Source organism: Ascaphus truei, chromosome 5 (assembly GCF_040206685.1).
Source record: "Ascaphus truei isolate aAscTru1 chromosome 5, aAscTru1.hap1, whole genome shotgun sequence".
NCBI lineage: Eukaryota > Metazoa > Chordata > Amphibia > Anura > Ascaphidae > Ascaphus > Ascaphus truei.
Window position 1 is genome coordinate 208,889,925 of NC_134487.1, and position 22,691 is coordinate 208,912,615.

The 22,691-nt window shown below is 42.3% G+C and overlaps 2 protein-coding genes across 5 annotated transcripts in view; one reads left to right on the top strand and one right to left on the bottom strand.

The window, feature by feature from the left end:
• Positions 1-14,377, top strand: part of PAIP2 (poly(A) binding protein interacting protein 2) — an 84,481-nt gene extending 70,104 nt beyond the window's left edge. For both annotated transcript variants that reach the window (XM_075601625.1, XM_075601624.1), the window contains exons 3-4: positions 9,424-9,603; positions 13,351-14,377. In XM_075601625.1, coding sequence (XP_075457740.1) covers positions 9,424-9,603; positions 13,351-13,407 — 237 coding nt within the window. In that variant the 3' untranslated portion in view covers positions 13,408-14,377. The remainder of the gene's footprint in view (positions 1-9,423; positions 9,604-13,350) is intronic.
• Positions 14,378-20,306: 5,929 nt separating this feature from the next.
• The window catches only part of SLC23A1 (solute carrier family 23 member 1), a 396,028-nt gene continuing 393,643 nt past the window's right edge, over positions 20,307-22,691 (bottom strand). For all 3 annotated transcript variants that reach the window (XM_075601621.1, XM_075601620.1, XM_075601622.1), the window contains one exon: positions 20,307-21,075. In XM_075601621.1, coding sequence (XP_075457736.1) covers positions 20,831-21,075 — 245 coding nt within the window. In that variant the 3' untranslated portion in view covers positions 20,307-20,830. The remainder of the gene's footprint in view (positions 21,076-22,691) is intronic.

Below are 22,691 nucleotides of genomic sequence, written 5' to 3' on the forward strand. Positions count from 1 at the left end.
GGAGCGGAGAAACATACAGGGGGAGTGGAGAGGAGGGACCCGGAATATTTTAAGCAACCCCCCCCCCCCTCCTGTCCACTGTCCCCCCCTCCCTCCTGTCCACTGCCCCCCCCCTCCTGTCCACTGCCCCCCCCTCCTGTCCACTGCCCCCCCCCTCCTGTCCACCTGTCCCCCCCTCCTGTCCACTGCACCCCCCTCCTGTCCACTGCCCCCCCTCCTGTCTACTGCCCCCCCTCCTGTCCACTGTCGCCCCCCCTCCTGTCCACTGTCGCCCCCCCTCCTGTCCACTGTCGCCCCCCTCCTGTCCACTGTCGCCCCCCTCCTGTCCACTGTCCCCCCTCCTTTCCACTGTCCCCCCCCCTCCTGTCCACTGTCCCCCCCCCCTCCTGTCCATTGTCGCCCCCCCTCCTGTCCACTGTCCCCCCCCTCCTGTCCACTGCCCCCCCCCTCCTATCCACTGTCCCCCCCCTCCTGTCCACTGTCCCCCCCTCATGTCCACTACCCCCCTCCCTCCTGTCCACTGCCCCCCTCCCTCCTGTCCACTGCCCCCCTCCCTCCCGTCTACTGCCCCCCCCCTCCTGTCCACTGCCCCCCCCCCCCCCTCCTAGCGGGAAATTTAACTCACGGCAACGCCGGGTCTCTCAGCTAGTATATATATATATATATATATATATATATATATATATATATATATATATATATATATATATATGCAAATATATATATATATAATATATATATATATAACTGTATGCTCATCTGCATGTCTTAGGCAGGTCTGCAACCCCGCCTATCCCTTGCTGCAGTGGAAGTGCTGTATGCTGGGTGATTATGGGGAAAGGCGGGGTTGCAGACCTGCCTAAGACATGCAGATGAGCATACAGTTATATTTGCATATTTGCTTTCCTGTGGAGGGTTTTTGTCACTTTTTTTACTCACCATAACTTAACTCAGTATTATGGTTTTTATATATATATATATATATATATATATATCACTAATTATATATATATAATCACTAATTCACATGTCTTAGGCAGGTCTGCAACCCTGCCTTTCACCATTATCCCCAGCATACAGTGCTTCCAATGCACCAAGGGATTCTGAGAAATTCTGGGATTCTGAGCACACAATGTGTCACCTTTTGTCTGAAAAACCATTGTTACATGGAGCCCATATAAGCTAATGCTCGCTGTTAACACTGCTTTAAAGCACAGCATGGGAATCGGATGCAAAGCCAAAGAAACCATTCACAGACATGTTTCAACCTTAATGGGTATCATCAGTGTGAGATATATATATATATCAGACAAAAGGTGACACATTGTGTGCTCATTTGCATGTAATTTCCCAGAATCCCTTGCTGTAGTGGAAGCGCTGTATGCTGGGTGATAATGGTGAAAGGCAGGGTTGCAGACCTGCCTAAGACATGTGAATGTGCTCACAAGTGATCTTTTTATTTGCTATATGCCAGCGTTTCCCAAATGGTGGGTCGCGACCCGGCACTGGGCCACGGCACCAAAATTGCCGGGTCGCAGAGAGGCTGGCCGCGCGGTGTCTCCCGTCCCCCCTGCTCAATTTAAAAAAAATGGCGACGATTCCCCCCGCGGTCCCGCGCGCTTGCGCAGGGCAAGCAGAGCCCGCTCCCTTCCTCCCCCCGGCTCCCAAAGTGGGACGGAGGAGGAAGTACAAGCTAATACTGCGGCCCGCTTCCCCCCGCGGCCAGCTTCCCGAGCTCACCTCCCGTGACACCCCCTCCCGAGCCCACCTCCCGTGCCCCCAAGCCCACCTCCCGTCCCGGGCAGCAGAGGATATCGAGGGCAGCAGGGGATATCGAGGGCAGCAGGGGAAAGCGTCCGGCGGCAAGGTAAGTCACCCCACCCAGTCACTGCCTCCCACCCAAGTGCCCCTGGCCCCCTTCCACCCAAGTGCCCCTGGCCCCCTTCCACCCAAGTGCCCCTGGCCCCCTCCCACCCACCCAAGTGCCCCTGGCCCCCTCCCACCCACCCAAGTGCCCCTGGCCCCCTTCCACCCACCCAAGTGCCCCTGGCCCCCTCCCTCCCACCCAAGTGCCCCTGGCCCCCTTCCACCCACCCAAGTGCCCCTGGCCCCCTCCCACCCTCCCTCCCACCCAAGTGCCCCTGGCCCCCTCCCTCCCACCCAAGTGCCCCTGGCCCCCCCTCTCCCACCCAAGTGTCCCTGGCCCCCCCTCTCCCACCCAAGTGTCCCTGGCCCCCCCTCTCCCACCCAAGTGTCCCTGGCCCCTCTCCAGTCACTCACATCCGTCGTTGCCTGTAATTCACTGTTTGTGTCTGTGTGCGTATAGGGGAGAGCGAGTGTGTGTATCTGTGTGTGTGTGTGTATCTGTATCAGTGTGTATCTGTATCAGTGTGTGTGTGTATCAGTGTGTGTGTGTGTGTAGCAGTGTCTCGGTGTGGCTGCGTGTGTGTCAGTGGCTGCGTGTGTGTGTCTCAGAGGCTGTGTGTATGTATCAGTGTGTGTGTCAGTGGCTGCGTGTCTGTCAGTGGCTGTGTGTGTGTATCAGTGGCTGTGTGTGTGTGTGTGTGTATCAGTGGCTGTGTGTGTGTCTGTGCAGGCCCTATAGGCCAGTATAGGCGATAAATTTTTTAGTGTGTCACGAGGGAGAAGTTCAAAAATAACCGGGTCACGGAAAAAAAAGTTTGGGAAACCCTGCATGCAATACGGTGGAGGATTCTTGTTGCCTTTTTCACCCACCATAACTTAAAACGTGTGTGTATGAATATATATATATATATATATATATATATATATATATATATATATATACACACACATGTAGAGGTATCAGTACCGTGTTAGCCGAGCTTCAGTAATCAAAAAAAAAAATAGATGATACCGTTCTGTGGCTAACGAAATGCTTTTATTTGTGCGAGCTTTCGAGATACACTGATCTCTTCTGTATACCGCAAACCTACAGACAGAGCCAGCTATTTGAGGGACAACAGCTTCCACCCGACACACACCAAACATGCAACCATCTACAGTCAAGCCATACGATACAACCGGATATGCTCCGACATAGCAGACAGAGACCAGCGGATTAAAGCCTTGCAATCAGACTTTATAAACCGTGGATATAACCACAGAATTGTAGACCAGCAAATTCACAAAGCCACCAGAATACCAAGAAGTGATCTCCTTGAATACATACAGAAGGAGACAAGCGACAGGGTACCTTTGGTGGTCACATATAACCCACACCTAGGAGCCCTACGCAAGATCGCCAGGAAACTACAACCCATCCTCCAGGAAGATACAAGACTGCAACAGGTCTTCCCTGAAGCACCCTTATTATGATACAGACAACCCCATAATCTCAAGAATATTATGGTGAGGAGTAAACTATTCAGCAGTACAACTGAATGCGGGACAAAACCATGCCAGGACCCAAGATGCAAAACCTGCGCAATGCTCTACACAGCGGACACAATACAATTACCACACAGGAATCGGGAATACAAAATCAGAGGAAGGTTCACCTGTTCTTCCAGCAATGTCGTGTACCTCATCATGTGCATGAAATGCCCAGGGGGCTGCTACTACATAGGTGAGACAGGGCAGGGGCTAAACAAGAGAATGAACCTGCATCGCCGCAGCATCACACGCGGTACAAGAGACAGTCCTGTTGGCGAACATTTCTCTGACTCTGGCCATAAGATGAACGATCTGAGGGTTGCCATACTCAAAGGTAATCTTAAAACCCCGAAAGAGAGACGGTTGCATGAATACAAATTTATGCAACTGTTCGGGACACTTAGCAGTGGCCTAAACAGAGATCGAAATTTTATGAGTCATTACTGACAGTAGCGAACTCTCGTCCCATAAGCGCTAAAGGCCATGTCTGTACATACTGTGCTATATGTATGCACACACAGCTGTCTCTCACACATACTAATACTCCTTATTTTTCCATCCCTATACACCAATAGGGACCACTAAGTATCCACACACACTTTTAGTTGTGCTACTAACTCTCACATTTCCACACCCACCCACACCATTTATATCCAGTCCCACTCCACACATACCTTGTGTAAAGCACTGTATATACTGTGGGCTCTCCATTCATTTTTATTCACACTGATACACATACACACTCTTTCTTCACTTGCTTTCAGTAACCATTTAACACCTCTAGCCATAAAACACATCCACACCGGGGGAAGGAACAGCACAGATAACATTCCAAGAGACACTGTTTTTAAGTTTACCTTTTGCTTCATTCATTGTAACAACGCCAGAAGAAGAGATCAGTGTATCTCGAAAGCTCGCACAAATAAAAGCATTTCGTTAGCCACAGAACGGTATCATCTTATTTTTTTATTATATATATATATATTTATATATATAATATATATATTCAGACAATTATACTGCATACTTATGACATTCTGCCTTTGATAACAGATTAATTCATTACAATATAATTATTGTTGTTAAATTTGATTTCTTACACAGATACAATAGATTTGTTCAAAAAAGGTTGGACATCTCTTTAGAAATTAAAGGTACCCAGGGATATACCAAATAAGTAAACCTGGGAAGGATGTTGATCCATGGAATAATCTGCTAATTATTGGAGTCAGGAAGGTATTTATTTTTCCCCTTATGAGATGTCATTAGATGATGTTTTACTGGGGGTTTTTGTTTGGCTTCCTCTGGATCAATATAGGATAAAGTATCTGTAGTCTAAATTTAGCATAGGTTGAACTTGGATGCATGTTTTTTTTTTGTTTTTTTCAACCTCATCTACTGTGTAACTATGTAATACTGGACACCTGACAACCCTACTCAGATCCCAGTAGACAATAGACATCAAGGAGGAGTGCAACCACGGGCGTCGTAAGTATATTCACAAAAGAAAGAAAAGAACCCGATGTCACATTGTTGAGGTTATTATTTAAGTCAGATCTGAGAGACCTCTACAATCAGTGGTGTTACATAGTGCAAACATCAATCTACGCCAGGGTTTTCCAACCTTTTTATTGGTTAAGAAACCCCCAAGTTAAATTCTGAGGAACCCTCCAACCATCTCTAATAGCAACTCTGTGATCAGATGCATTATAAAGTCTTCTGTACTTAATGCAATTTTCAAATGACAAATTCCAGGGAACCCTTTAGGAATTCTCGGGGAACCCAAGGGCTCCTAGGAACTCTGGTTTAAAAACACTGATCTAGGCATTCATTGATTTTGTGGCATCTAACACGGTAGATTACTGCATTATGACATAGATCCTGGAGAATAAGAATCAGGCATTAGCCCAGGGATCTAGCCTTAACTATTAATAATAATAATCTGCGCTCTTTAGAATTTTAAATGGTTTTTATTTTGCGAGTTTATGGTTTTCAATAAAATTGTATTCTTTTTGTAAAATCACACTAGGATGCATCCAAGTACATAACATTGGATTATTTTCTTTTTGTGTATAAAATTTACATTCTTACTCAGCTGATTCGAAGGAAATATATTTCACATTTTCACCAGCAGAAATAGATTGAATCTATGATGATTAATCATTTTGGAGATTGATACAAAACTGCCCATGAGAAAGCAAGTCCAGATGTTTATGTGTACAGAAATTACCTCCCTTTTCAGTGCATGCAACAGTTAAGGATGCCAAAGTGAAGGAATGGCAAGTTGTAGATAAACATTTCCAACAGATCTATTCTTTTCATGCAGAAGATTCTCCCACATGGAATAACCCACCTAAAGTGGACCTTTTTTATATAGCTAGATTAACAAAGAACAACAATTCCCTTGGATGTCTGTTCAATATTTAAAAGACCCTATGGACATGAACACTTTAACATCAGGGGGCATAAGCTTGTGTACTAGAGCCAGAAGAGCATTGCTACCAGACATGGAAGGTTCATTTTTCTCAGGAGTTCAAAGGCAAAAGATCTTGAGTCTTTTCTATATATATAAAACTGAAAAGTTTGTTTGTGCGTGCCTCTGGAAAATCTGTTTGGTTCATCGGTCCGTCCGCCCCCCCCCACCCCCCCCCAAGGCTCTCATTGGCCTGCGGGGTTTGCTGACATCACGGACAGACCTACCCCACTGGCACACTCTCAGCACACTCACTGAGGTTTGGGAGTACGCTTGACAGCACATTTTTCCCACCTCTCCGCCTGCTCTCACCTCATAATCTCACCCCTGCGGACTACACTCTCAGCATACAGACAGCTTCGCAAGGAGATTTTGGGACAGAAAATGTTGCTCTCACTTCTGACTATCACCCCTGCGGACAGCACACCACCTCAGGTACCATCCGCTGCCGTGTGCCCCCCGCACGCCTCACCCTCACCCCCCCTCTCACCCCTGCAGAGTACTGACATTTTGTGCAACGTGTCATCCCCCCATACACCGTCTGGTCCAGTGTGTCCCGCACACCGTCCAGTGCCGAGTGACCCCCCCGCCACCCCTCCTCCCATCCCATACACAGTCGGTGCCAACGTCCGGGTCCTGTCCACCGGTCCAGTGTGTCAGCCGTCCCCCGCCACCTCCCCCTCTCGCACACCGTCCGGTGCCTCGTTCCCCCCCATCCCGCACGCCCCTCGCCCCTGCAGAGTACTCACATTTTGTGGCATGTGGCATCCCCTCGTGGCATGCGTGACCCCCCCCGCCACTCCCCCTCACGTACACCGTCCGGTGCCACGTGCCATCCCCCGATACACCGTCCGGTGCAGCGTCTCAGCCGACCCTGCCATTCCCCACCCCTCTAGTACAAGTATTTCATGTCTTTTGGAATAAAGAATATGGTGCTCACAATGCATATTGTAATATCTCTGCAATTTATTCTTTTTTTTTTAAAACTGCTGTACTGCTACATGACACCATTTACAAACACTGTAACCCCTGCGGAGTCACACGTGACCCCCACCACCCCCCCCCCCCTCCCTCCCATACACCGTCAGTGCCAATGTCCGGGTTTGTTTACAAACAACCTTTTTCAAACTATTACATCATATTGACATTTTATTCAACACTTCTTTTCAACATTATTATACAACATTTACACCACACAATTGGGGATTATCATCCCGGGCAACGCCGGATATATCAGCTAGTCTCCAATAAAAATGACTATAGATTTCCTTTTGTGATGCTAGCAAGATCTTTTGCTTTTTCATCACCACGAGAGAGCCTCTAGCTCCTAAGTGTCTGATTTCCTCTTCCTATGGTGGAGTGGTTTGGGTGACATGAAAGCTGGATTGGAGTTGGCTAAGGAAATTTGTCTTGTCTTAGTAGTAGCTTAATTGGGAGTGGAGACACTTTTCCATGACTTTGGCTAGTATTGGGAGAAGAGAGATTGGTCTGTAGTTGGAGACAATGTTTTTGTCCCTACTTTTGAGGACCCTGACAACTGGAGCAGTTTTCCAGGTTTGTGTGATATGGCCTGTAGACAAAATAGTTGGTTAGGGAGATGAGCGGTATGGCAATGCACTGGGACACCAAGTCGTAGAAACGTTTATTGCACTAGGTCATGTCCACATTGGCTGTTTAGTTTTAATGCTAGGAGTACCTGTGTAAACACCTCCTCCGATACTGGGACAAATTTGTAAGCACGGTCAGGAGGGGATGGTGCTCACAGATTGAGCTTCTTGATTGTAGTTAGGTTTGGCCTTGATAGGAAAGTAGCACACCCCACAAAGTATTCATTGAATGTGTTTGCAATGTCTGTGATTTGTCAGAGTAGTATAATCCTTTTTGATGTTATGGTTGTTGATAGCTACAAGGCTGAAATATATTATTGATGACCTTCCATATGTTTGCTGGATTTTGTGTGTATTGATAAATATTGTCAACGTAATAATGGGCTTTTGCTAGTCTTGTTTGTCTGCATGTATTCTGCAGGCATCTGTAGTTCTTAATATCCTTGGTAGTGTCAGTTACAGATGTACCCAGATCTGCTGTCCTCGTTGCCGCAATTGTTTTTTACTCTGCTAGTGTGACTGCATTGCAGCTACAGATTTTGTGGCCCCGAGGGAAAGGAAGCTGCCCAGAAGGATTAATGCTGTGGGGTTCCATGCTTCTGAATGAGACCCCACAGCATTAATCCTTTTGCAGGGAGAGCAAAATACCGCTACTCCCCTTTCAGATGAGCTGTGTCCGGTCCCTGTCTGCAGCTGCCAGTCTCCCACGCTCGCTGAAGGTGAGACAGGCTACATTTCCCACCTCCTGGATGATGTAGAGCCCCATATAAGGGCAACTACATCATGAGGGGGATGCTATATGGCCATATTTGGTCATCTGATTCAAGGGGGCTTGACAGGAAACACTGTCCAGCCTCCTTGATGCAGATAAACAAATATGGCCATATAGCCTCCCCATCATGAGGTAGAACCCATATAAGTGCATCTACATGATCAAGGGGGAGGGAAATACATCCTGTATCTCACCTTCAGCAAGCAGTGAAGACTGATTTATACGGCAGGCTGTGGCTGCAGACAGGGACCGGACACCACTGCACTACTCATCTGAAACGTGAGCAGCGGTAGTCTCTCCCTGCCGGATGGCCCATCAAGCAAAGGTTTAATACTGCGGGGTCGTATTCAAAAGCATGGAACCCTGCAGCATTAATCCTTCTGTGCCCCCTTTCCCCTACTCTCATTCTGGGTAGTTGGGCATTGGTATCACAATCAAGCGCAGAATTGAGGTTAGGTATCAAGTTAATTCTGTACAATAGGCAGTTGGTAAAATAAGCCAGAAATTGTTGTGGGTTCAAGTTTCTAAATGTTGATGCGAGTAGAATTTTAGAGCATGATTTGTGTAGTTTGCTTTTCCTTGTTCAATACATTATTGCAGGGTCACTGAAAATGTCATGTAGGGTACAAGAGGATTGGATTCTGTTGGAACGAGGAGGATCAGATCAAATCTTGCAAGGAATGGTTGCAAGATTTTTGATTTTACCCGTGTGGGTTGGGAAAATAGTTGGTAAAATTCAGTGATTTAAATTGTGTCCAGATTTTGTTGTTTTTAGTGTCAAGGCAAATGAGGTTGAAATCACTAAGAACTAACCGCTCACTATTCACATTCCGAGAGGAAATTGTGCTAAGAAAGTGAATCGTATCAGTCAGGGATTGTAGTGGGTGACGAGCATCACCTACAGACAGTAGCCGAGTGAAAAAAGAATGGAGCCCCCTTCTTAGAAACAACTGCATCTGGTAAGTCTCAGGGGAAGCAGGATGATTTTTAAAAAATATCTTAAGACCATGTATTCGAAACGTTTTATAAATGTTCTAAGGACAGTGACATTTACATTTAACATGTACATAATTGATCATTTAGTGAGTTTCAAGTGATTCTATTTTGTACTTTAAAATATATATTTAAAAATATATGTGGAAAATATAAATCTTACCATCTTTTTACGTTTGTAGATTGAGGAAGAATTATGGGAAGAAGAATTTATTGAGCGCTGTTTTCAAGAGATGCTGGAAGAGGAGGAGGAACATGAGTGGTTTATTCCTGCACGAGATCTCCCACAAACGATGGACCAAATTCAAGATCAGTTTACTGATCTTGTAATTGGTGAAAGTTCTTCGATGGATGATCTTGTGGTATTTTGACCTTTTTTCAATTTATTATTGCCTTTTGGACTCGCTGTATACAGTATATTTTCTTAGTGTGTGTGTATATTTATTTATTTATACTTGAAACGCAGTCAGCATTCCTAAACTCTATAAAAAGCGTGGTGCATGGATATCAACAATGTTCTGTATGCAGGACCAGTTTTACAAATGTTGCGTCCTTAGGCACTCGCTTTTTTGACGTCATGTCGTATGACCCCGCGAAGCTGGAGGAGAAGGGTGGAGACGGAACACCAGCGTTATGAAATCTTCTGGCCTATTGGGAAATATGGGTATGACTGTATGTAGAGAAACAGGAACCAGCACACACAAAAATAGGCGGTTTTATTTAAATGATGAACTCCTTGAGAAAGCGCCATAGGGGGCGAGAAACGTCTTTCTGTTTTGTCCATGTTTTTTATGTAGTGTAAATTGTAAACCAATAAATTGGTTTAAATTTTCCTTGCTGGTGAGTTTTTCCCTTTTTTTTCCTGGAGTGGCGGTCTCTACGATCTATACAACCTTTAGGTTTTATTTAAAGGTTGACATTTCGGTCCCATTGGCGGCAAACTACCTATTTTTTCACCTACATACTGGGCTGGTTCCTGTTTCTCTAGATAATTGTCTCCACAACACGATCCGCAAGCGTATAAATGTAAGAACATTATACAGTGACATCGAAGCTAAAAGCTTAAAGAAGACCAAGCAGCGACTGAATGGGAAGAAGCAAATCGCACTCAAACAAGACAATACATACATTAAAAAGAATAAAGGCTTTTTTCACTTCTTATAAAGAGTGGTTGAGGATTTCTACATGAATTTGTCTGAGAACACACAATACTGCATAATCCAGCAGAGAAGTAACCACCAATGAAGTACTACGCGTTCTCCCAGAAGTAGTGGCAAATGCAATATTTAATGCATGGGAGGGCTCCCAGGGAAGATGGTATTACAGCTGAATATTTTAAGAAGTTGGGGAAGTTCTTGGAAAACTCTCTACAGTGCATGATGCTTTAACAGGAAAATTCTATGAACAATGGAGCAATGCCATAGTTGTCCTCATCCTCAAGAAAGGACTTTGCCCAGCCTAAAGAACAAGCAGGATTTTGCAGTGAATATAACACAATGGACCAGATCTGGAGAAGCAATGATTCAGATCTACCACTCTGCTTACAATTTGTAAATTACAAAAAAGCATTTTATTCTATCTACACTTAAGCAGTTTTAAAGCCATTAAGTAGACAAAGTGTTAAAGTGTACATTGATATTATATGGAACATTGATGAGCATGCCACATCAATCATTCGTTTACATGGAGATACAAGAAAGATGAGGATCAGCAAGTGAGTGTGAAAGGGAGACTCCATGTCACCAAAGCCTTTCACATCAACTCTCGAATTGTTCAGGACATTAAATTAGAAATAAATAAGAATCAAAATCAATGGTGAATACCTAAGATTTGCAGATGATTGTTATTTTTCCCACAAGTCCAGAAGACCTCCAGCAACAAATGAGAGAACTCACCGAAGAAAGTAAGAAGGTGGGCCTCTGAATCTCAGCAAGATTAGTTTGATCAACAAATGTGACAACTCTACAAAGGTCGAAATGAAGAGAACTAGAAGAAGTTGAAGACTGTCTAACTTGGCCAGCAAGTATCAGTAGATGGAAATCTTCCGAATTAAATCAATAAAAGCATGGAAAAGGGATTGAACATATTTGGAAGCAACAAGACCATCTTGCAAGGGAACCTTTCACTGTGCCATAAAAGGAAAGTGTTTGACCAGTGTATCCTACCTGTGCTCACACATGGATGGAAAAATTGGATCCTTAATGTGAAGACCAGTCAGAAGCTTCACACTATTTAAAGCAACATGGAGAGAGGTATGCTGGCTATTACTCGAAATTACAGGAAAAAGAATGGATGGTTTAGAGAGAAACGAGTCTCTGACAACACAAGGATGAAGAAATATAAATGGCAGTGGGCTTGACATATTGCAAGAAGAAATGACAGTTGTTGGACAGACATAGTGTGCTACTGGATTCCAAGATGACGACCAAAAGTAAGATGTGAGGATGAATTCAGAAAATGTGTTTAAGCAATATGGAGAAGAGGCTTGCAACCGCAGTACCTGAAAAATCATTGGGGAAGCCATCATAAGCAGTTAATCGAAAAGGCTTGACTGATGATATACAGTACATACGTCGGTTGTTACCAAATTTATTTTTCGTGTGTGTGTGTGTGTGTGTGTGTGTGTGTGTGTGTGTGTGTGTTTTAAGAAAGCCATGATACGGTCAAAGCAAAAAAATAATGTTTGAAAGATTTACACAATGTATTCTTAGAAAGCAAAACATATTTTAAAATAACTTTATTTAAAGGAGCAGTACCTTCAAAACCCTACTACCCTATGACGAGAGAATGAATCGATTTAGCAGCTTAGATAATTACGTTTCCTTAAAGGGATAAAAGTGCTGAATTTATATAAATAAATGGCAAGTGGGAGCTCCACTTTAAGTAGAAAGTGGAACTATTAGTCTGTCAACGTAGTGATACTCCATCACCCTAATACACTTTGACCACCGTGTATGTATATATATATATATATATATATATATATATATATATATATATATAGACGTTTGAGGAATTGGTCCGTTTACTGTAAGAATATTTCATGTAAAATTGTGTGCATTGTATCAGTGTTGTAATTGCACACTTTTCTGTAAAATACAATCTTAAATTGATTTGTGACAAAGCCACAACATCATGGAAAGTGGCATTGCTCTAATAAGGGCCATTGGTGCATTCCCCTGGCAGAGGGCAGCAAAAGGAGATGGGCAGACAAAAAAAAAGTGGCCTGCCTCCCAAATAAAGTGAATGTGTAAACCTGCATTTCACACCTTGAAGCTGCAGTTCAGTCTTTTTTTTTTTTTTTTTTTAATTTATTTTTTTACTTCAATAGTTTTATGTGTGCAATCTCTAATTACCTAAAGAACTGTATAGTTGCAGGTCAATTTGTTCTCCATGTATTGATAGGTCGAAATTTGGTGACATAATTACAGTAGTGAAGGGATCTGTTTATATTCTGCTTGTCTGTCAGTGGAAGCTCATGAATATTCATGAGCAATCCTGCATTGACCTGTGCTAGAGGGAGGGCAGGGCTGACAAAGGGATGTGCCAGGGCTTGTGACAGGACATGAAGGGGCAGTGCCTTAGCAAATGGCTGTTCAAATAGAATACAAGAAATTTGGTCTTTAAAAGTTGTTTTTTTAAAAACAGAAAATGCTAAAAGTATTTTTTCTTACTACAGAACTGATTTATTAAAAAAACACACATGCAGGATATTGACTGAACTGCAGCTTTAAATAAGATGGTCTGTTTTCATTAGGAGGGTGTCAAATGCTCAGAGAAACCAAATATTTTCTTACTTCAAATCTCTCAATGTGGCTCATCTGACATGTATTCAGAGGCTGATTCAAGAAGTCTGCCGTTTGTGTAAGCTATGTACATTTATGGAGTCAGTGGCAATGTGTGTAACCTATTTCTATACCACAGACATTCTCATGTGGACAATTCTCAGCCCAAACTACGGAACGGAGGATAATTTACTGATGAAATCAAAAAATATTTGGGAGAGTGAGAAGCAAATGAGTTTAATGAAGCACTGCAAAATAGGGACTACTAACAATTAGAAATATTTATGTAGCTATATTCATGTTTGTGTTTTTTTTTTTTTTCAGGTCAAGAGTAATCTGAATCCAAATGCAAAGGAATTTGTTCCTGGTGTGAAGTACTAAACATCCGAGTAATCTGGGTCCCTGTCTTGCTGGATGTAGCACAATTTCCACACTGTGAAGCCAGTATTAGAAGATTAATTGTACAAGCTCTCTCTTCTTGTCACTGTGTTACACTTATGCATTGCCAAAGTTTTGTTAGTCTTGCATGCTTAATAAAGTGCTTAGACTGTTATTAAGTAAAAGACTTTTAAACATATTTTTAAACACTATACAGTTGAACCTTGCATTAATTTTCATTGAGACTGTAAGGTGAGAAGCACCAGTCAAGTTATATTTACAGTAAAAAGACCATGTCTTGTAAAGGTGGCTTATATTTACGACTGGTCTGAATTTAAACTGGATAAAATAGCATTTATTGTCTTGAATTTCCACTAGTTTAATGCCTTAAAATGTTAAGCAAGGACATCTCGTCATTCTGCAATACTGCAAATCATTTTTGTTAAAATTTCTGAATTAAGATTATGCCTACGAATATTATGAATACATTTGGGCATATAGGAAATGTTATTGTTGGCCAATGAAAAATGCTAAGAGACAAACATCTGGTTACAATCTACTATTTGTAGAAATGTAGGTGTTCTCATAATATACATTTATCTATTTAATGTGATTTTGGCCCCAATTTATTTTATGTTCTTCAATACATAGTGATATCTATGTAAATTTTGTCGTAAAAATTGTGACATCGGTAATTTAATCTAAATATCTTTAGTATTCGTAATTTGAGTGGTGCATTTCACTTGCATTGTTTCATTTATCACTACACAATGGTCTACAGCACAACTTAATTTCCCTTTTTAATAGTGCTAGAACAATTTTGGCTTCTTTAACTTTATATGTAGGTCAGTTAATCTGCCTTGCGTGTTCAATGTGAATAGCATTTAAGTTGGAAATATTGTAAAAAAATAAAAAAAAAATATATATATATTTTTTCAAAAATATTTAAAAAAATAAATACTAGAAGAAATTGTGTGGTCATTACTTTCTTTTATTCATTAACAAATTGAGTCCTTTTTACAGAAATGCCAACGTGTTTTACTGTATGTACTGTGTTTTACTGTACTACATACCGTTTTTTGAAAACTTTATACATTTTTCAAAGTGTTATAAATGCCAATAATAACTCCTCCCAAGGGTTATCCTGCTGGAACCTTCGTAAGACTGAAGACGACAGCCTTTATGAAGGTAATCACCATCGGTTGCCGAAACATCAGATTAGTTTGGCTAAATAAATGTCACTTTTACTGCAAGTAAATTGTGCCCTCTATTTACCATCACAGTATTGAAAATATCAATTATACATTATTTTTTTTGTGTTATTTAAGTTTTCTTCAAGTCCAATGATGGCAGTGCACACCTGTGGGGGATTACAGCCTTCCCTCTGGGCTGGACAGGTATACAAGTTTCAGGTGAACAGATATAAATCCAAAAAGAAGCATCTGCTGGTGCCACCACGCCCAGTATACAGTATAGTGTTACAAAGGTATTGATAAAAGTCCAGGTAGGTGCTCTGCAGCTTTCTGTTGTTGAAGCCTTTCCTCTTTCTGCCTCTGTTATTGCTTGCTAGATTTGTATGTATGTATGTCTTTATTTATATAGTGCCATTAATATACATAGCGCTTTACAGTAGTAATATACGTGACAATCATATAAATAACAAATAATACAAAAAGCAGAACATGGGAATAAGTGCTTCAGACATAAAAAATTACATTTAGGAAGAGGAGTCCCTGCTCTGAAGAGCTTACAATCTAATTGGTCTAATATGCCGATTTTTACTACAACCCTACACCATAAGGAAATGCGTTGTTTCGCTGCCTCTTTAGGGGTCCTTTGTATGATCCAATAAAGTCTGTTCTTTTTTTATGAGTGAGCCCCCTCTGGATCAGTTTTATCATCGTGGATAGTGCTCCATTTTTCTCCATTCATCTCGCTGCCTTACCTACATGGCTGCACATCATTGGACCTCCAAGGACTGATCCAGATTTCTACAATAATGAGTTCTGCTTACTGTATGTTTCTATTATTGCTATTATACTAGTGGGTGGGAGCAGTAATTGCTTCATGTGTATACCGAAGTGAATATGCGATCCAGGGCACTACGGATGTTTGAAAATACATTTATTCTTTCAGTGGCACACACAACGTTTCGAACTGCACAGAACTGAGTTCTTTTTCAAGTGACTCAAGAACTCTGTGCAGTTCGAAACATCGTGTGTGCCACTGTAAGAATACATTTCTTTTAAAAAATACATAGTGCCCTGGATCTCCTATTCACTTCTGTATACTCAGGATCTCACCAGACCGTTTTTTCTCTGAACCAAGGTGCACCGGTACCTCAAGAACGCGAGTATTTTGCTTATATTATATTACACTTGGTGTGCAAGACTGAATCTTTGCACTGACTCATGTGTATACAGACAGGATAGACTAGACCAGGCCTGCACAACTTGTAAAGTGAGAAGGGCCGAACTGATCCAAGGAAAACAGATTTGGGCCGCACGATTAAAATAATCATCTTCATCATATCTTCATCATATGATATCTTTATCATATCTCCCCCAGCACCACTCATCATCAACATTCTTATATATCTCTTCCAGCATCCCTCATCATCATCCTCATATCTCCCCCAGCACCCATCATCATCATCATCCTCATCTCCCCCAGCACCCCTCATCATCAACATCCTCCTATATCTCCCCCATCACCCATCATCATCATCATCATCATCATCATATCTTCCCTCCCCCCAGATATGAGGGAGAGACCTAAAAAAGCAGAGAGCCATTCAGAGACCTTGGTCTGTACAGCAGTTGTAAGGTTATGTTTTGAAAGGTAAATTTGTGTCATCTGCATAGAGTTGATATTTGAACCCATGAGATGTGATAAGGTTATCTAGAAAGAGGGTGTGAAAAGAGAAGAGGTCCACAGAACACCCACCGAGCGATCAACAGAGGAGGTGGTGTTGGCAAATGAGACACTAAAAGAACGGTGGGACAGGTAAGAGGAAATCCAGGATAGAGCTCTGTTATGGATACCAAGGGTATTGAGACGGTGAAGAAGAGGGTGGCCCACAATATCAAAGGCTGCAGAGGTCTAATAGTATGAGAAGAGTATAATGGCCTTTGTCTTTGACAGCATGGAGGTCATTAGTTATTTTAGTGCAGGCTGTTTCAGTGGAATGAGCAGTGGAGACCACCTTGTAGGGGATCTAGGAGAGAATAGGTGAGAAAATAGAGCAAGCGAAAGAATACAAGGAGTTCAGAGGCAAAAAGCAGGAGAGAAACAGGGTGATAGTCTGAGAGACAGGTATGGCCAACTTGCAGTTTTTGAGTAAGGGTGTAATTGTTGCTTGCTTGAAGGAGGTATGAAAGGTAGCAGGGTAGAGTTTAAAATATGTGAAGGTGTAGGGATTATAGTTGGAGCAAGAGGTTTGAGGAGATGGGTAAAGAAGGCAAGTGGTAGAGGGGGAAGAAGAAATCAGTTGCGACTCATTCTCTGCTAGTGAAAAAATAGTCAAGGAAGGCAGGAGGAGAGTTAGGAAGAGGTGTGGAATGTGAGGAGGTTACAGAGAAGATGCCTTGCCAAATAGAATTCACTTTTGTCTTGAAATAGTCGGCAAAGTCCTGATGTGAAATTGAGAAAGAAAAATAGGTAACAGATGGTGTTCTGAGTAGAGCGTCAAAGACAGAGAAGCGTTGGCGTCAGTTAGACTTGTGAGTGTTGATTAGTGACGAACAGTAGGTTTGTCTAGCCTGGACGAGGGCAGAATTGAAACCGGATAGAATAAATTTGTAGAAAAGTAATTCGGGGAGAGGATGAGCTTTCCTACAGAGGCGTTCTGAGCAGCGAGTGCATGAACGGAGCATGTGACTGGCACTTTAGCCGGCATCTGGGGTTAGAAGGGCAAGAGCAGCAGAGAGAAATATAGGCATGTAAATCAAGATAGAAGTGTATTTATGCATTCAAATTTTTATGCAGAAATTAACTGGATAGAGAAGTACCTCGCTCTAACCCAAATAGATACTGTGTGCTACCTGGGAGATGATTGGTACAGAAAAAAGTACACAGGGGTATTAAGAAAAAGCAATCCCTAGTTGGTGCACCACAGTAAGAGATAATGATTTTAAACTTATAATTTTGAGCATACTATTAAAATAGGGCACTTAGTGTGGTAATGCATAACGCATGCTAAAGTGTTCTGTGATTGTGTATATTGTCCTGATAATGTAGCAGGACACTCCTGTGAGATCAGAAGAACTTCTTGTGACCCAGTTTGAAACAAATATACCGGTAGTATGTAATTGTCACAAAGATTAATAAAAGTTTACGTGTTCTTGTACACTGGAATTATGTGGTAGTCTAGGGAGGAGAATGGTGGAGATATCATACACATTAATGTGAGGATATCACAAGTATGTATACATATATAATCTTAATGTGGTGTTGGTGTATACAACACAGATTGATCTATATGTATGTCCCAGTGCTGGGCATGGAGAGGTTAGAAGGTGTTGGAAGTTTGCATGTTAGTCATAGTGCAGTTTTGCAATGGCTAATAGATATAGTTGGCAGAACATAAATAAGTTTATTGCTGCCCTTATCGCGGTAACCTCTGTTTATCTACCCACTCCTTCCTAGTGGAAGAAATATGAAGTGTATTGTGTGTCCCTTATGTTCGTTTAGTACCATCTACAGAGGACAGAAACTGGGCCTGATTGTATCTTGTGCTGCGTTTAGTGTTTGGCAAGCATATGTCCACAGATTAGCCAGGTAACAGTGTATTTGTTTGTTCGACTACTGCCCCGATGTCATGGAACTTTATTGTGTCCATCTATTGTGTACTCTGTTTGTTTACCCCCTCTATTAGAGGGGAAAGTTCCAGTGCTTGTTTGGTTCTGCCAGTGAGTATAAAGTCAAAATGTATGTTGCGGTTCACTCATTTGTATTGTATGTATGTATGTCTTTATTTATATAGCGCCATTAATGAACATACAGTAGTGCTTCACAGCAGTAATATATTTGACAATTATATAAATAATATAAATAACACATAAAGGGGAGAAGTGCTTCAGACATAAAAGTAACATTTAGGAAAAGGAGTCCCTGCTCCGAAGAGCTTGCAATCTAATTTGTTGGTAGGAAGAACATGCAGAGACAGTAGGAGGGCGTTCTGGTAAGTGCATCTTCAAGGGTCCAAGGTTAATGTATGAGGTGTTAATTATCAGCCATGGAGCTTCTCATATGCGTCCTTAAGCAAGTGTGTTTTAAGGTGGGTCTTAAAGGTTGATAGAGAGGGTGCTAGTCGGATATTGAGGGGAAGGGCATTCCAGAGGTGGGGGGAAGTCAGTGAGAAACGTTTAAGGCAGGAGAGGGCTTTAGAAACAAAAGAGGTAGAGAGAAGACATCCTTGAGCAGAACGCAAGAGTCGGGATTGTGTATAGCGAGAAATTAGGACTGAGATGTAAGGAGGAGCAGAAGAGTGTAAAGATTTAAAAGTGAGGAGGAGAATTGAGTGTGTGATACAGGATTTGATAGGAAGCCAGGAGAGGGATTTCGGCAGGGGAGACGCTGAGACAGATTTTGGAAAGAGTGATTCTGGCAGCAGCATTTAGGATAGATTGTAGTGGGAAAAGGTAGGAGGCAGGAAGGCCAGACAGCAGGAGGTTACAGTAGTTGAGATGGGAGAGAATGAGGGTCTGAGTCAGAGTTTTTGCAGTCGAGCAACAGAGAAAAGTGTGTATCTTGGTAATATTGCGGAGGAAAAAAATGACAGGTATTTTGATATCCTTTTGAATGTGGGAAGAGAATGTGAGAGGAGTCGAGTGTGACCCCTAGGCAGCGTGCTTGGGCTACTGGGTGAATGATAGTACTTCCAACAGTAATGTGGAAAGAGGAAATAGGGCCAGGTTTGGGAAGAAGTAAGAGGAGCTCAGTTTTTATAGCTATATATACAATGTGGTACATAGGAATAAGAATGGAATATCAGGATAGTGTCTATTGCCCAAATAATCAAAGTTAATTTCCTAAACACTCACAAGTCGCTAAAAAAGGAAGAATGGAACACTATATAGCTAGGGGGAGTTAAAACATCTGAAGGTAATAAGCCTGCTAGAAGGTAAAAAAACAATTAATATAATGGGGCACATATTACAAAAACACTAACACTGAAGAACGTTATCCAGACACCAATTGAGGGGCTAGCTGCCATGATTTGACTTGTTGGACATGAGATGGTTTAATCCAATTTAAGGGAAGTACTGAGTTTTTTTTATTTTACATGGGAATGGATCATAAGAAAGAGACTCTATCCTGAAATGTTGCCCCCCCTTATACTGCTTTTTCATCTGTTTGGCTTCATACCTACTGACGCTATATTATCATCTAGTGTTTTTGTAATATTTGCCCCCCTATACTGATTTTTTTTTTACCATCTATGAGGCTTATTGCCTTCAGATTGTTTACCAGGAGGGTAATATATAGCTATACAGTGTTCCATTTTTCCTATTTATGAGACTCTACTACCTCTATATATGTTTTTCCTTTATTCAGAATTAAAATACCATTCTTTTGGCCAGCACGTCTTTGCGTCTATTTTTCATTTTTGAGTGCGGGTAACATATGTTTATTTTTATGTTACCTCCGAGAGTTTCAACACCCCTGATAAAACCATACAATGGTATATTACAGTGTAAAAGACATTTGGAGAGTGATCAAAAAGTAACGAAGAAAAGTAGATAAAAGGTTCAGGAGATGATACAGAAAAAAGTAGAAATTTTATAGAGCTGCAAAAAATGATTGAGATTGTTAAATCTAAATTTGTGATGAGAAATGGAATAAGAAAATCAAATGCTAATAAATGTTTGTATCTGAATGAAAAAAATCTCAGAAACAGGAATTTTTAAAATATAATTCTACATCACAGCAAACATTACATATAAAGCAATGTAGACATATACAGAAGGCACATCTCAGCAATGTAAAAAGGAGGAAAACTAGTGCCTGGGTCATAAAAATAGATATGGAAATACTTCACCCAAAGACTAGTCATTCTTCGTCTTTGGGTGAAATATTTCCACATGTAAAGCAATGATATTTTGCCTTCTAGAAAGTAGGGTCTACTTGCATTCATTTGCATCATAATCAATTAGTATATCTTATTAATCTACTTGATATCAGTACATACTGTATGTTTACCTACATATTCAAGCATATGCTGCAAATTTTAAAGCTACATTTTCTCACTTTAAAAAGACTATAAATACAGACTGGAATTTTGGTAAAATTTTAGACCATTTTACTTTTTTTGGCTTATGGGGTTTATTGTTACAGTATTTGTTCTTCTTTTGTACAATTAATTATAGGCATTGTATAATTCGTTCTCACATGAGCATCTAAAATACCAAATTAAGATTTTATTTTAGACTTTGGTGCACATGGAAATGTTTTCTCTGGTTTCACTTACTGTGTTATTTGTACTAGTTTTACATTGTGTGGGTTTGAATCCTTTGAAAACTGGACAAACTGGTATATATTTAAAGCACTTAATACGTTTAATTAAATTCATTCCACAGGGAAAATCATAGGTTCTGAGATCTTCAGATGTCTCGCTGTTAGCATGTGCTCCATGTTTCCATTGCACTAGTCCTCGTTCTTCCTGAGTGCCTGCATAAAGTAATACAAATATTTACAACAATTAAAAATAATTACAAAAAATACACATTTTTTAGCTTGTGCTATTGACATACATTACGATTACATCATTTTAATTGTACATAGTTTTGGGTGTCTGACAAACAGGTCAAAATTATTTTCCTTATTACCAGAGATTTATAAAAAAAAAAAAATCTGTTAGTCTGTTACCTGTTACCTGCAGGGCCACCGACAGGGGGGGAGAGCTGGGACAAGTGTCGTGGGTCTCGTAACTGCGGGGGCCCTGGCTGGCCGGTGCTGGAGTTGGGCCCAGTCAAAGGTCGGGCTCAACTTCTTTGTCCAGCTGCCGGTTCTCTGGTTGAAGCCGGGCCCTGGTTCTATCCAATTGCAGCCCTCCCTCACTGTCCCGCTTAGGGGGAAAGCTCTGATGCCAGTTGGGTGCAGCTTCTGGGGTGCACCAGCATCAGAGAGAGACCCTGCAGGGGACAGTGAGGGAGGTCGACAGCTGGGGAGAGCCAGGGCCCGGCGACCTGAAACCATCCCCAAGCTATGTGTGTTTTGTGTGTATTTTGGGGGGGAAGTGTGTTTTGTATGTATTTGGGGAGGGACTGTTTCGTATGTACTGGGGAGGCTGTTTTGCATGTATTTGGGATGTTTTTATTATGTAGTTGGGGGTCTGTTTTTTTATGTATTTAGGGTTGTGGGTTTTGTACGTATTTGGTCTGGGATAATTATTGAGGGGGGATTGTGTGTGTTTGGCCACGTGGGGAAGGGGGGGATTGAGGGAGCAGGATTGAGTGGGAGGGGGGTAATAGATGAAGGGAGTGGGAAAGTGAGAGGAGAGAGGGTTTAAAAGAGGGAGTGAAGAAGTGAGGGGGGAGAGTGAGTGAGGAAGAGAAGAGGTAAGATTTAGACGGGGAGAAAAATACATGAGGGGAATGGAGGAGAGGGCTCGGGAGGAGATGGGAATGGGAGGGGCTTGCAAGACCGCTGATAAGGGAGTGGGAGGAGGGAGAGGAGGGACCCGGTCAAAACTCTAGTTCTGTGCCCCCGGAAATCTGGGGAGGCCCTGGTTACCTGTAATAGAGTAGGATATTTTTTGACAGCCATGTATTACTGGAGGTATCTTAAGGTCTGTAAAATTATGTATGAACCAGGAAATTCTCCCAATTCCTCAAACACATCCTTATATAGTTCAAGTAGCTGATCTTTAGTGGTTGGTACACACTGAGTTCACAGACTTGTCTTACTAAATCTAGCTGCATGTAGGCATAGGCTGGATCCCCGGTGGTCACGGCAGCAGGCGCTATGGTGTGCGCGCCACACACCACAGCACAGCCCTCTATGGGGCTACAGGCCCCAGTGGCTGTGTGTGGGCGTGCAAAGTGCTGTAACGCGTATGGTGGCAGGGAAGACAAGAATTGTGTCTTCCCGTGCAGCGACGTGGCGGCGTGCAGCCAATGGCAGGGCAGATATGCCGTTATGGCCGTGCCCCTGTCATAGCCCCACCCCCTGCGCTCCCCTAGCTCTCCCCTACAGACTGCCAAATGCGGCTGTAGTGTCTGCACGCGCCGGCATGCCAGCAGGCGCACGTGCAGCAAGGGGTCGTAGCCTTACTTGTCTCAAGA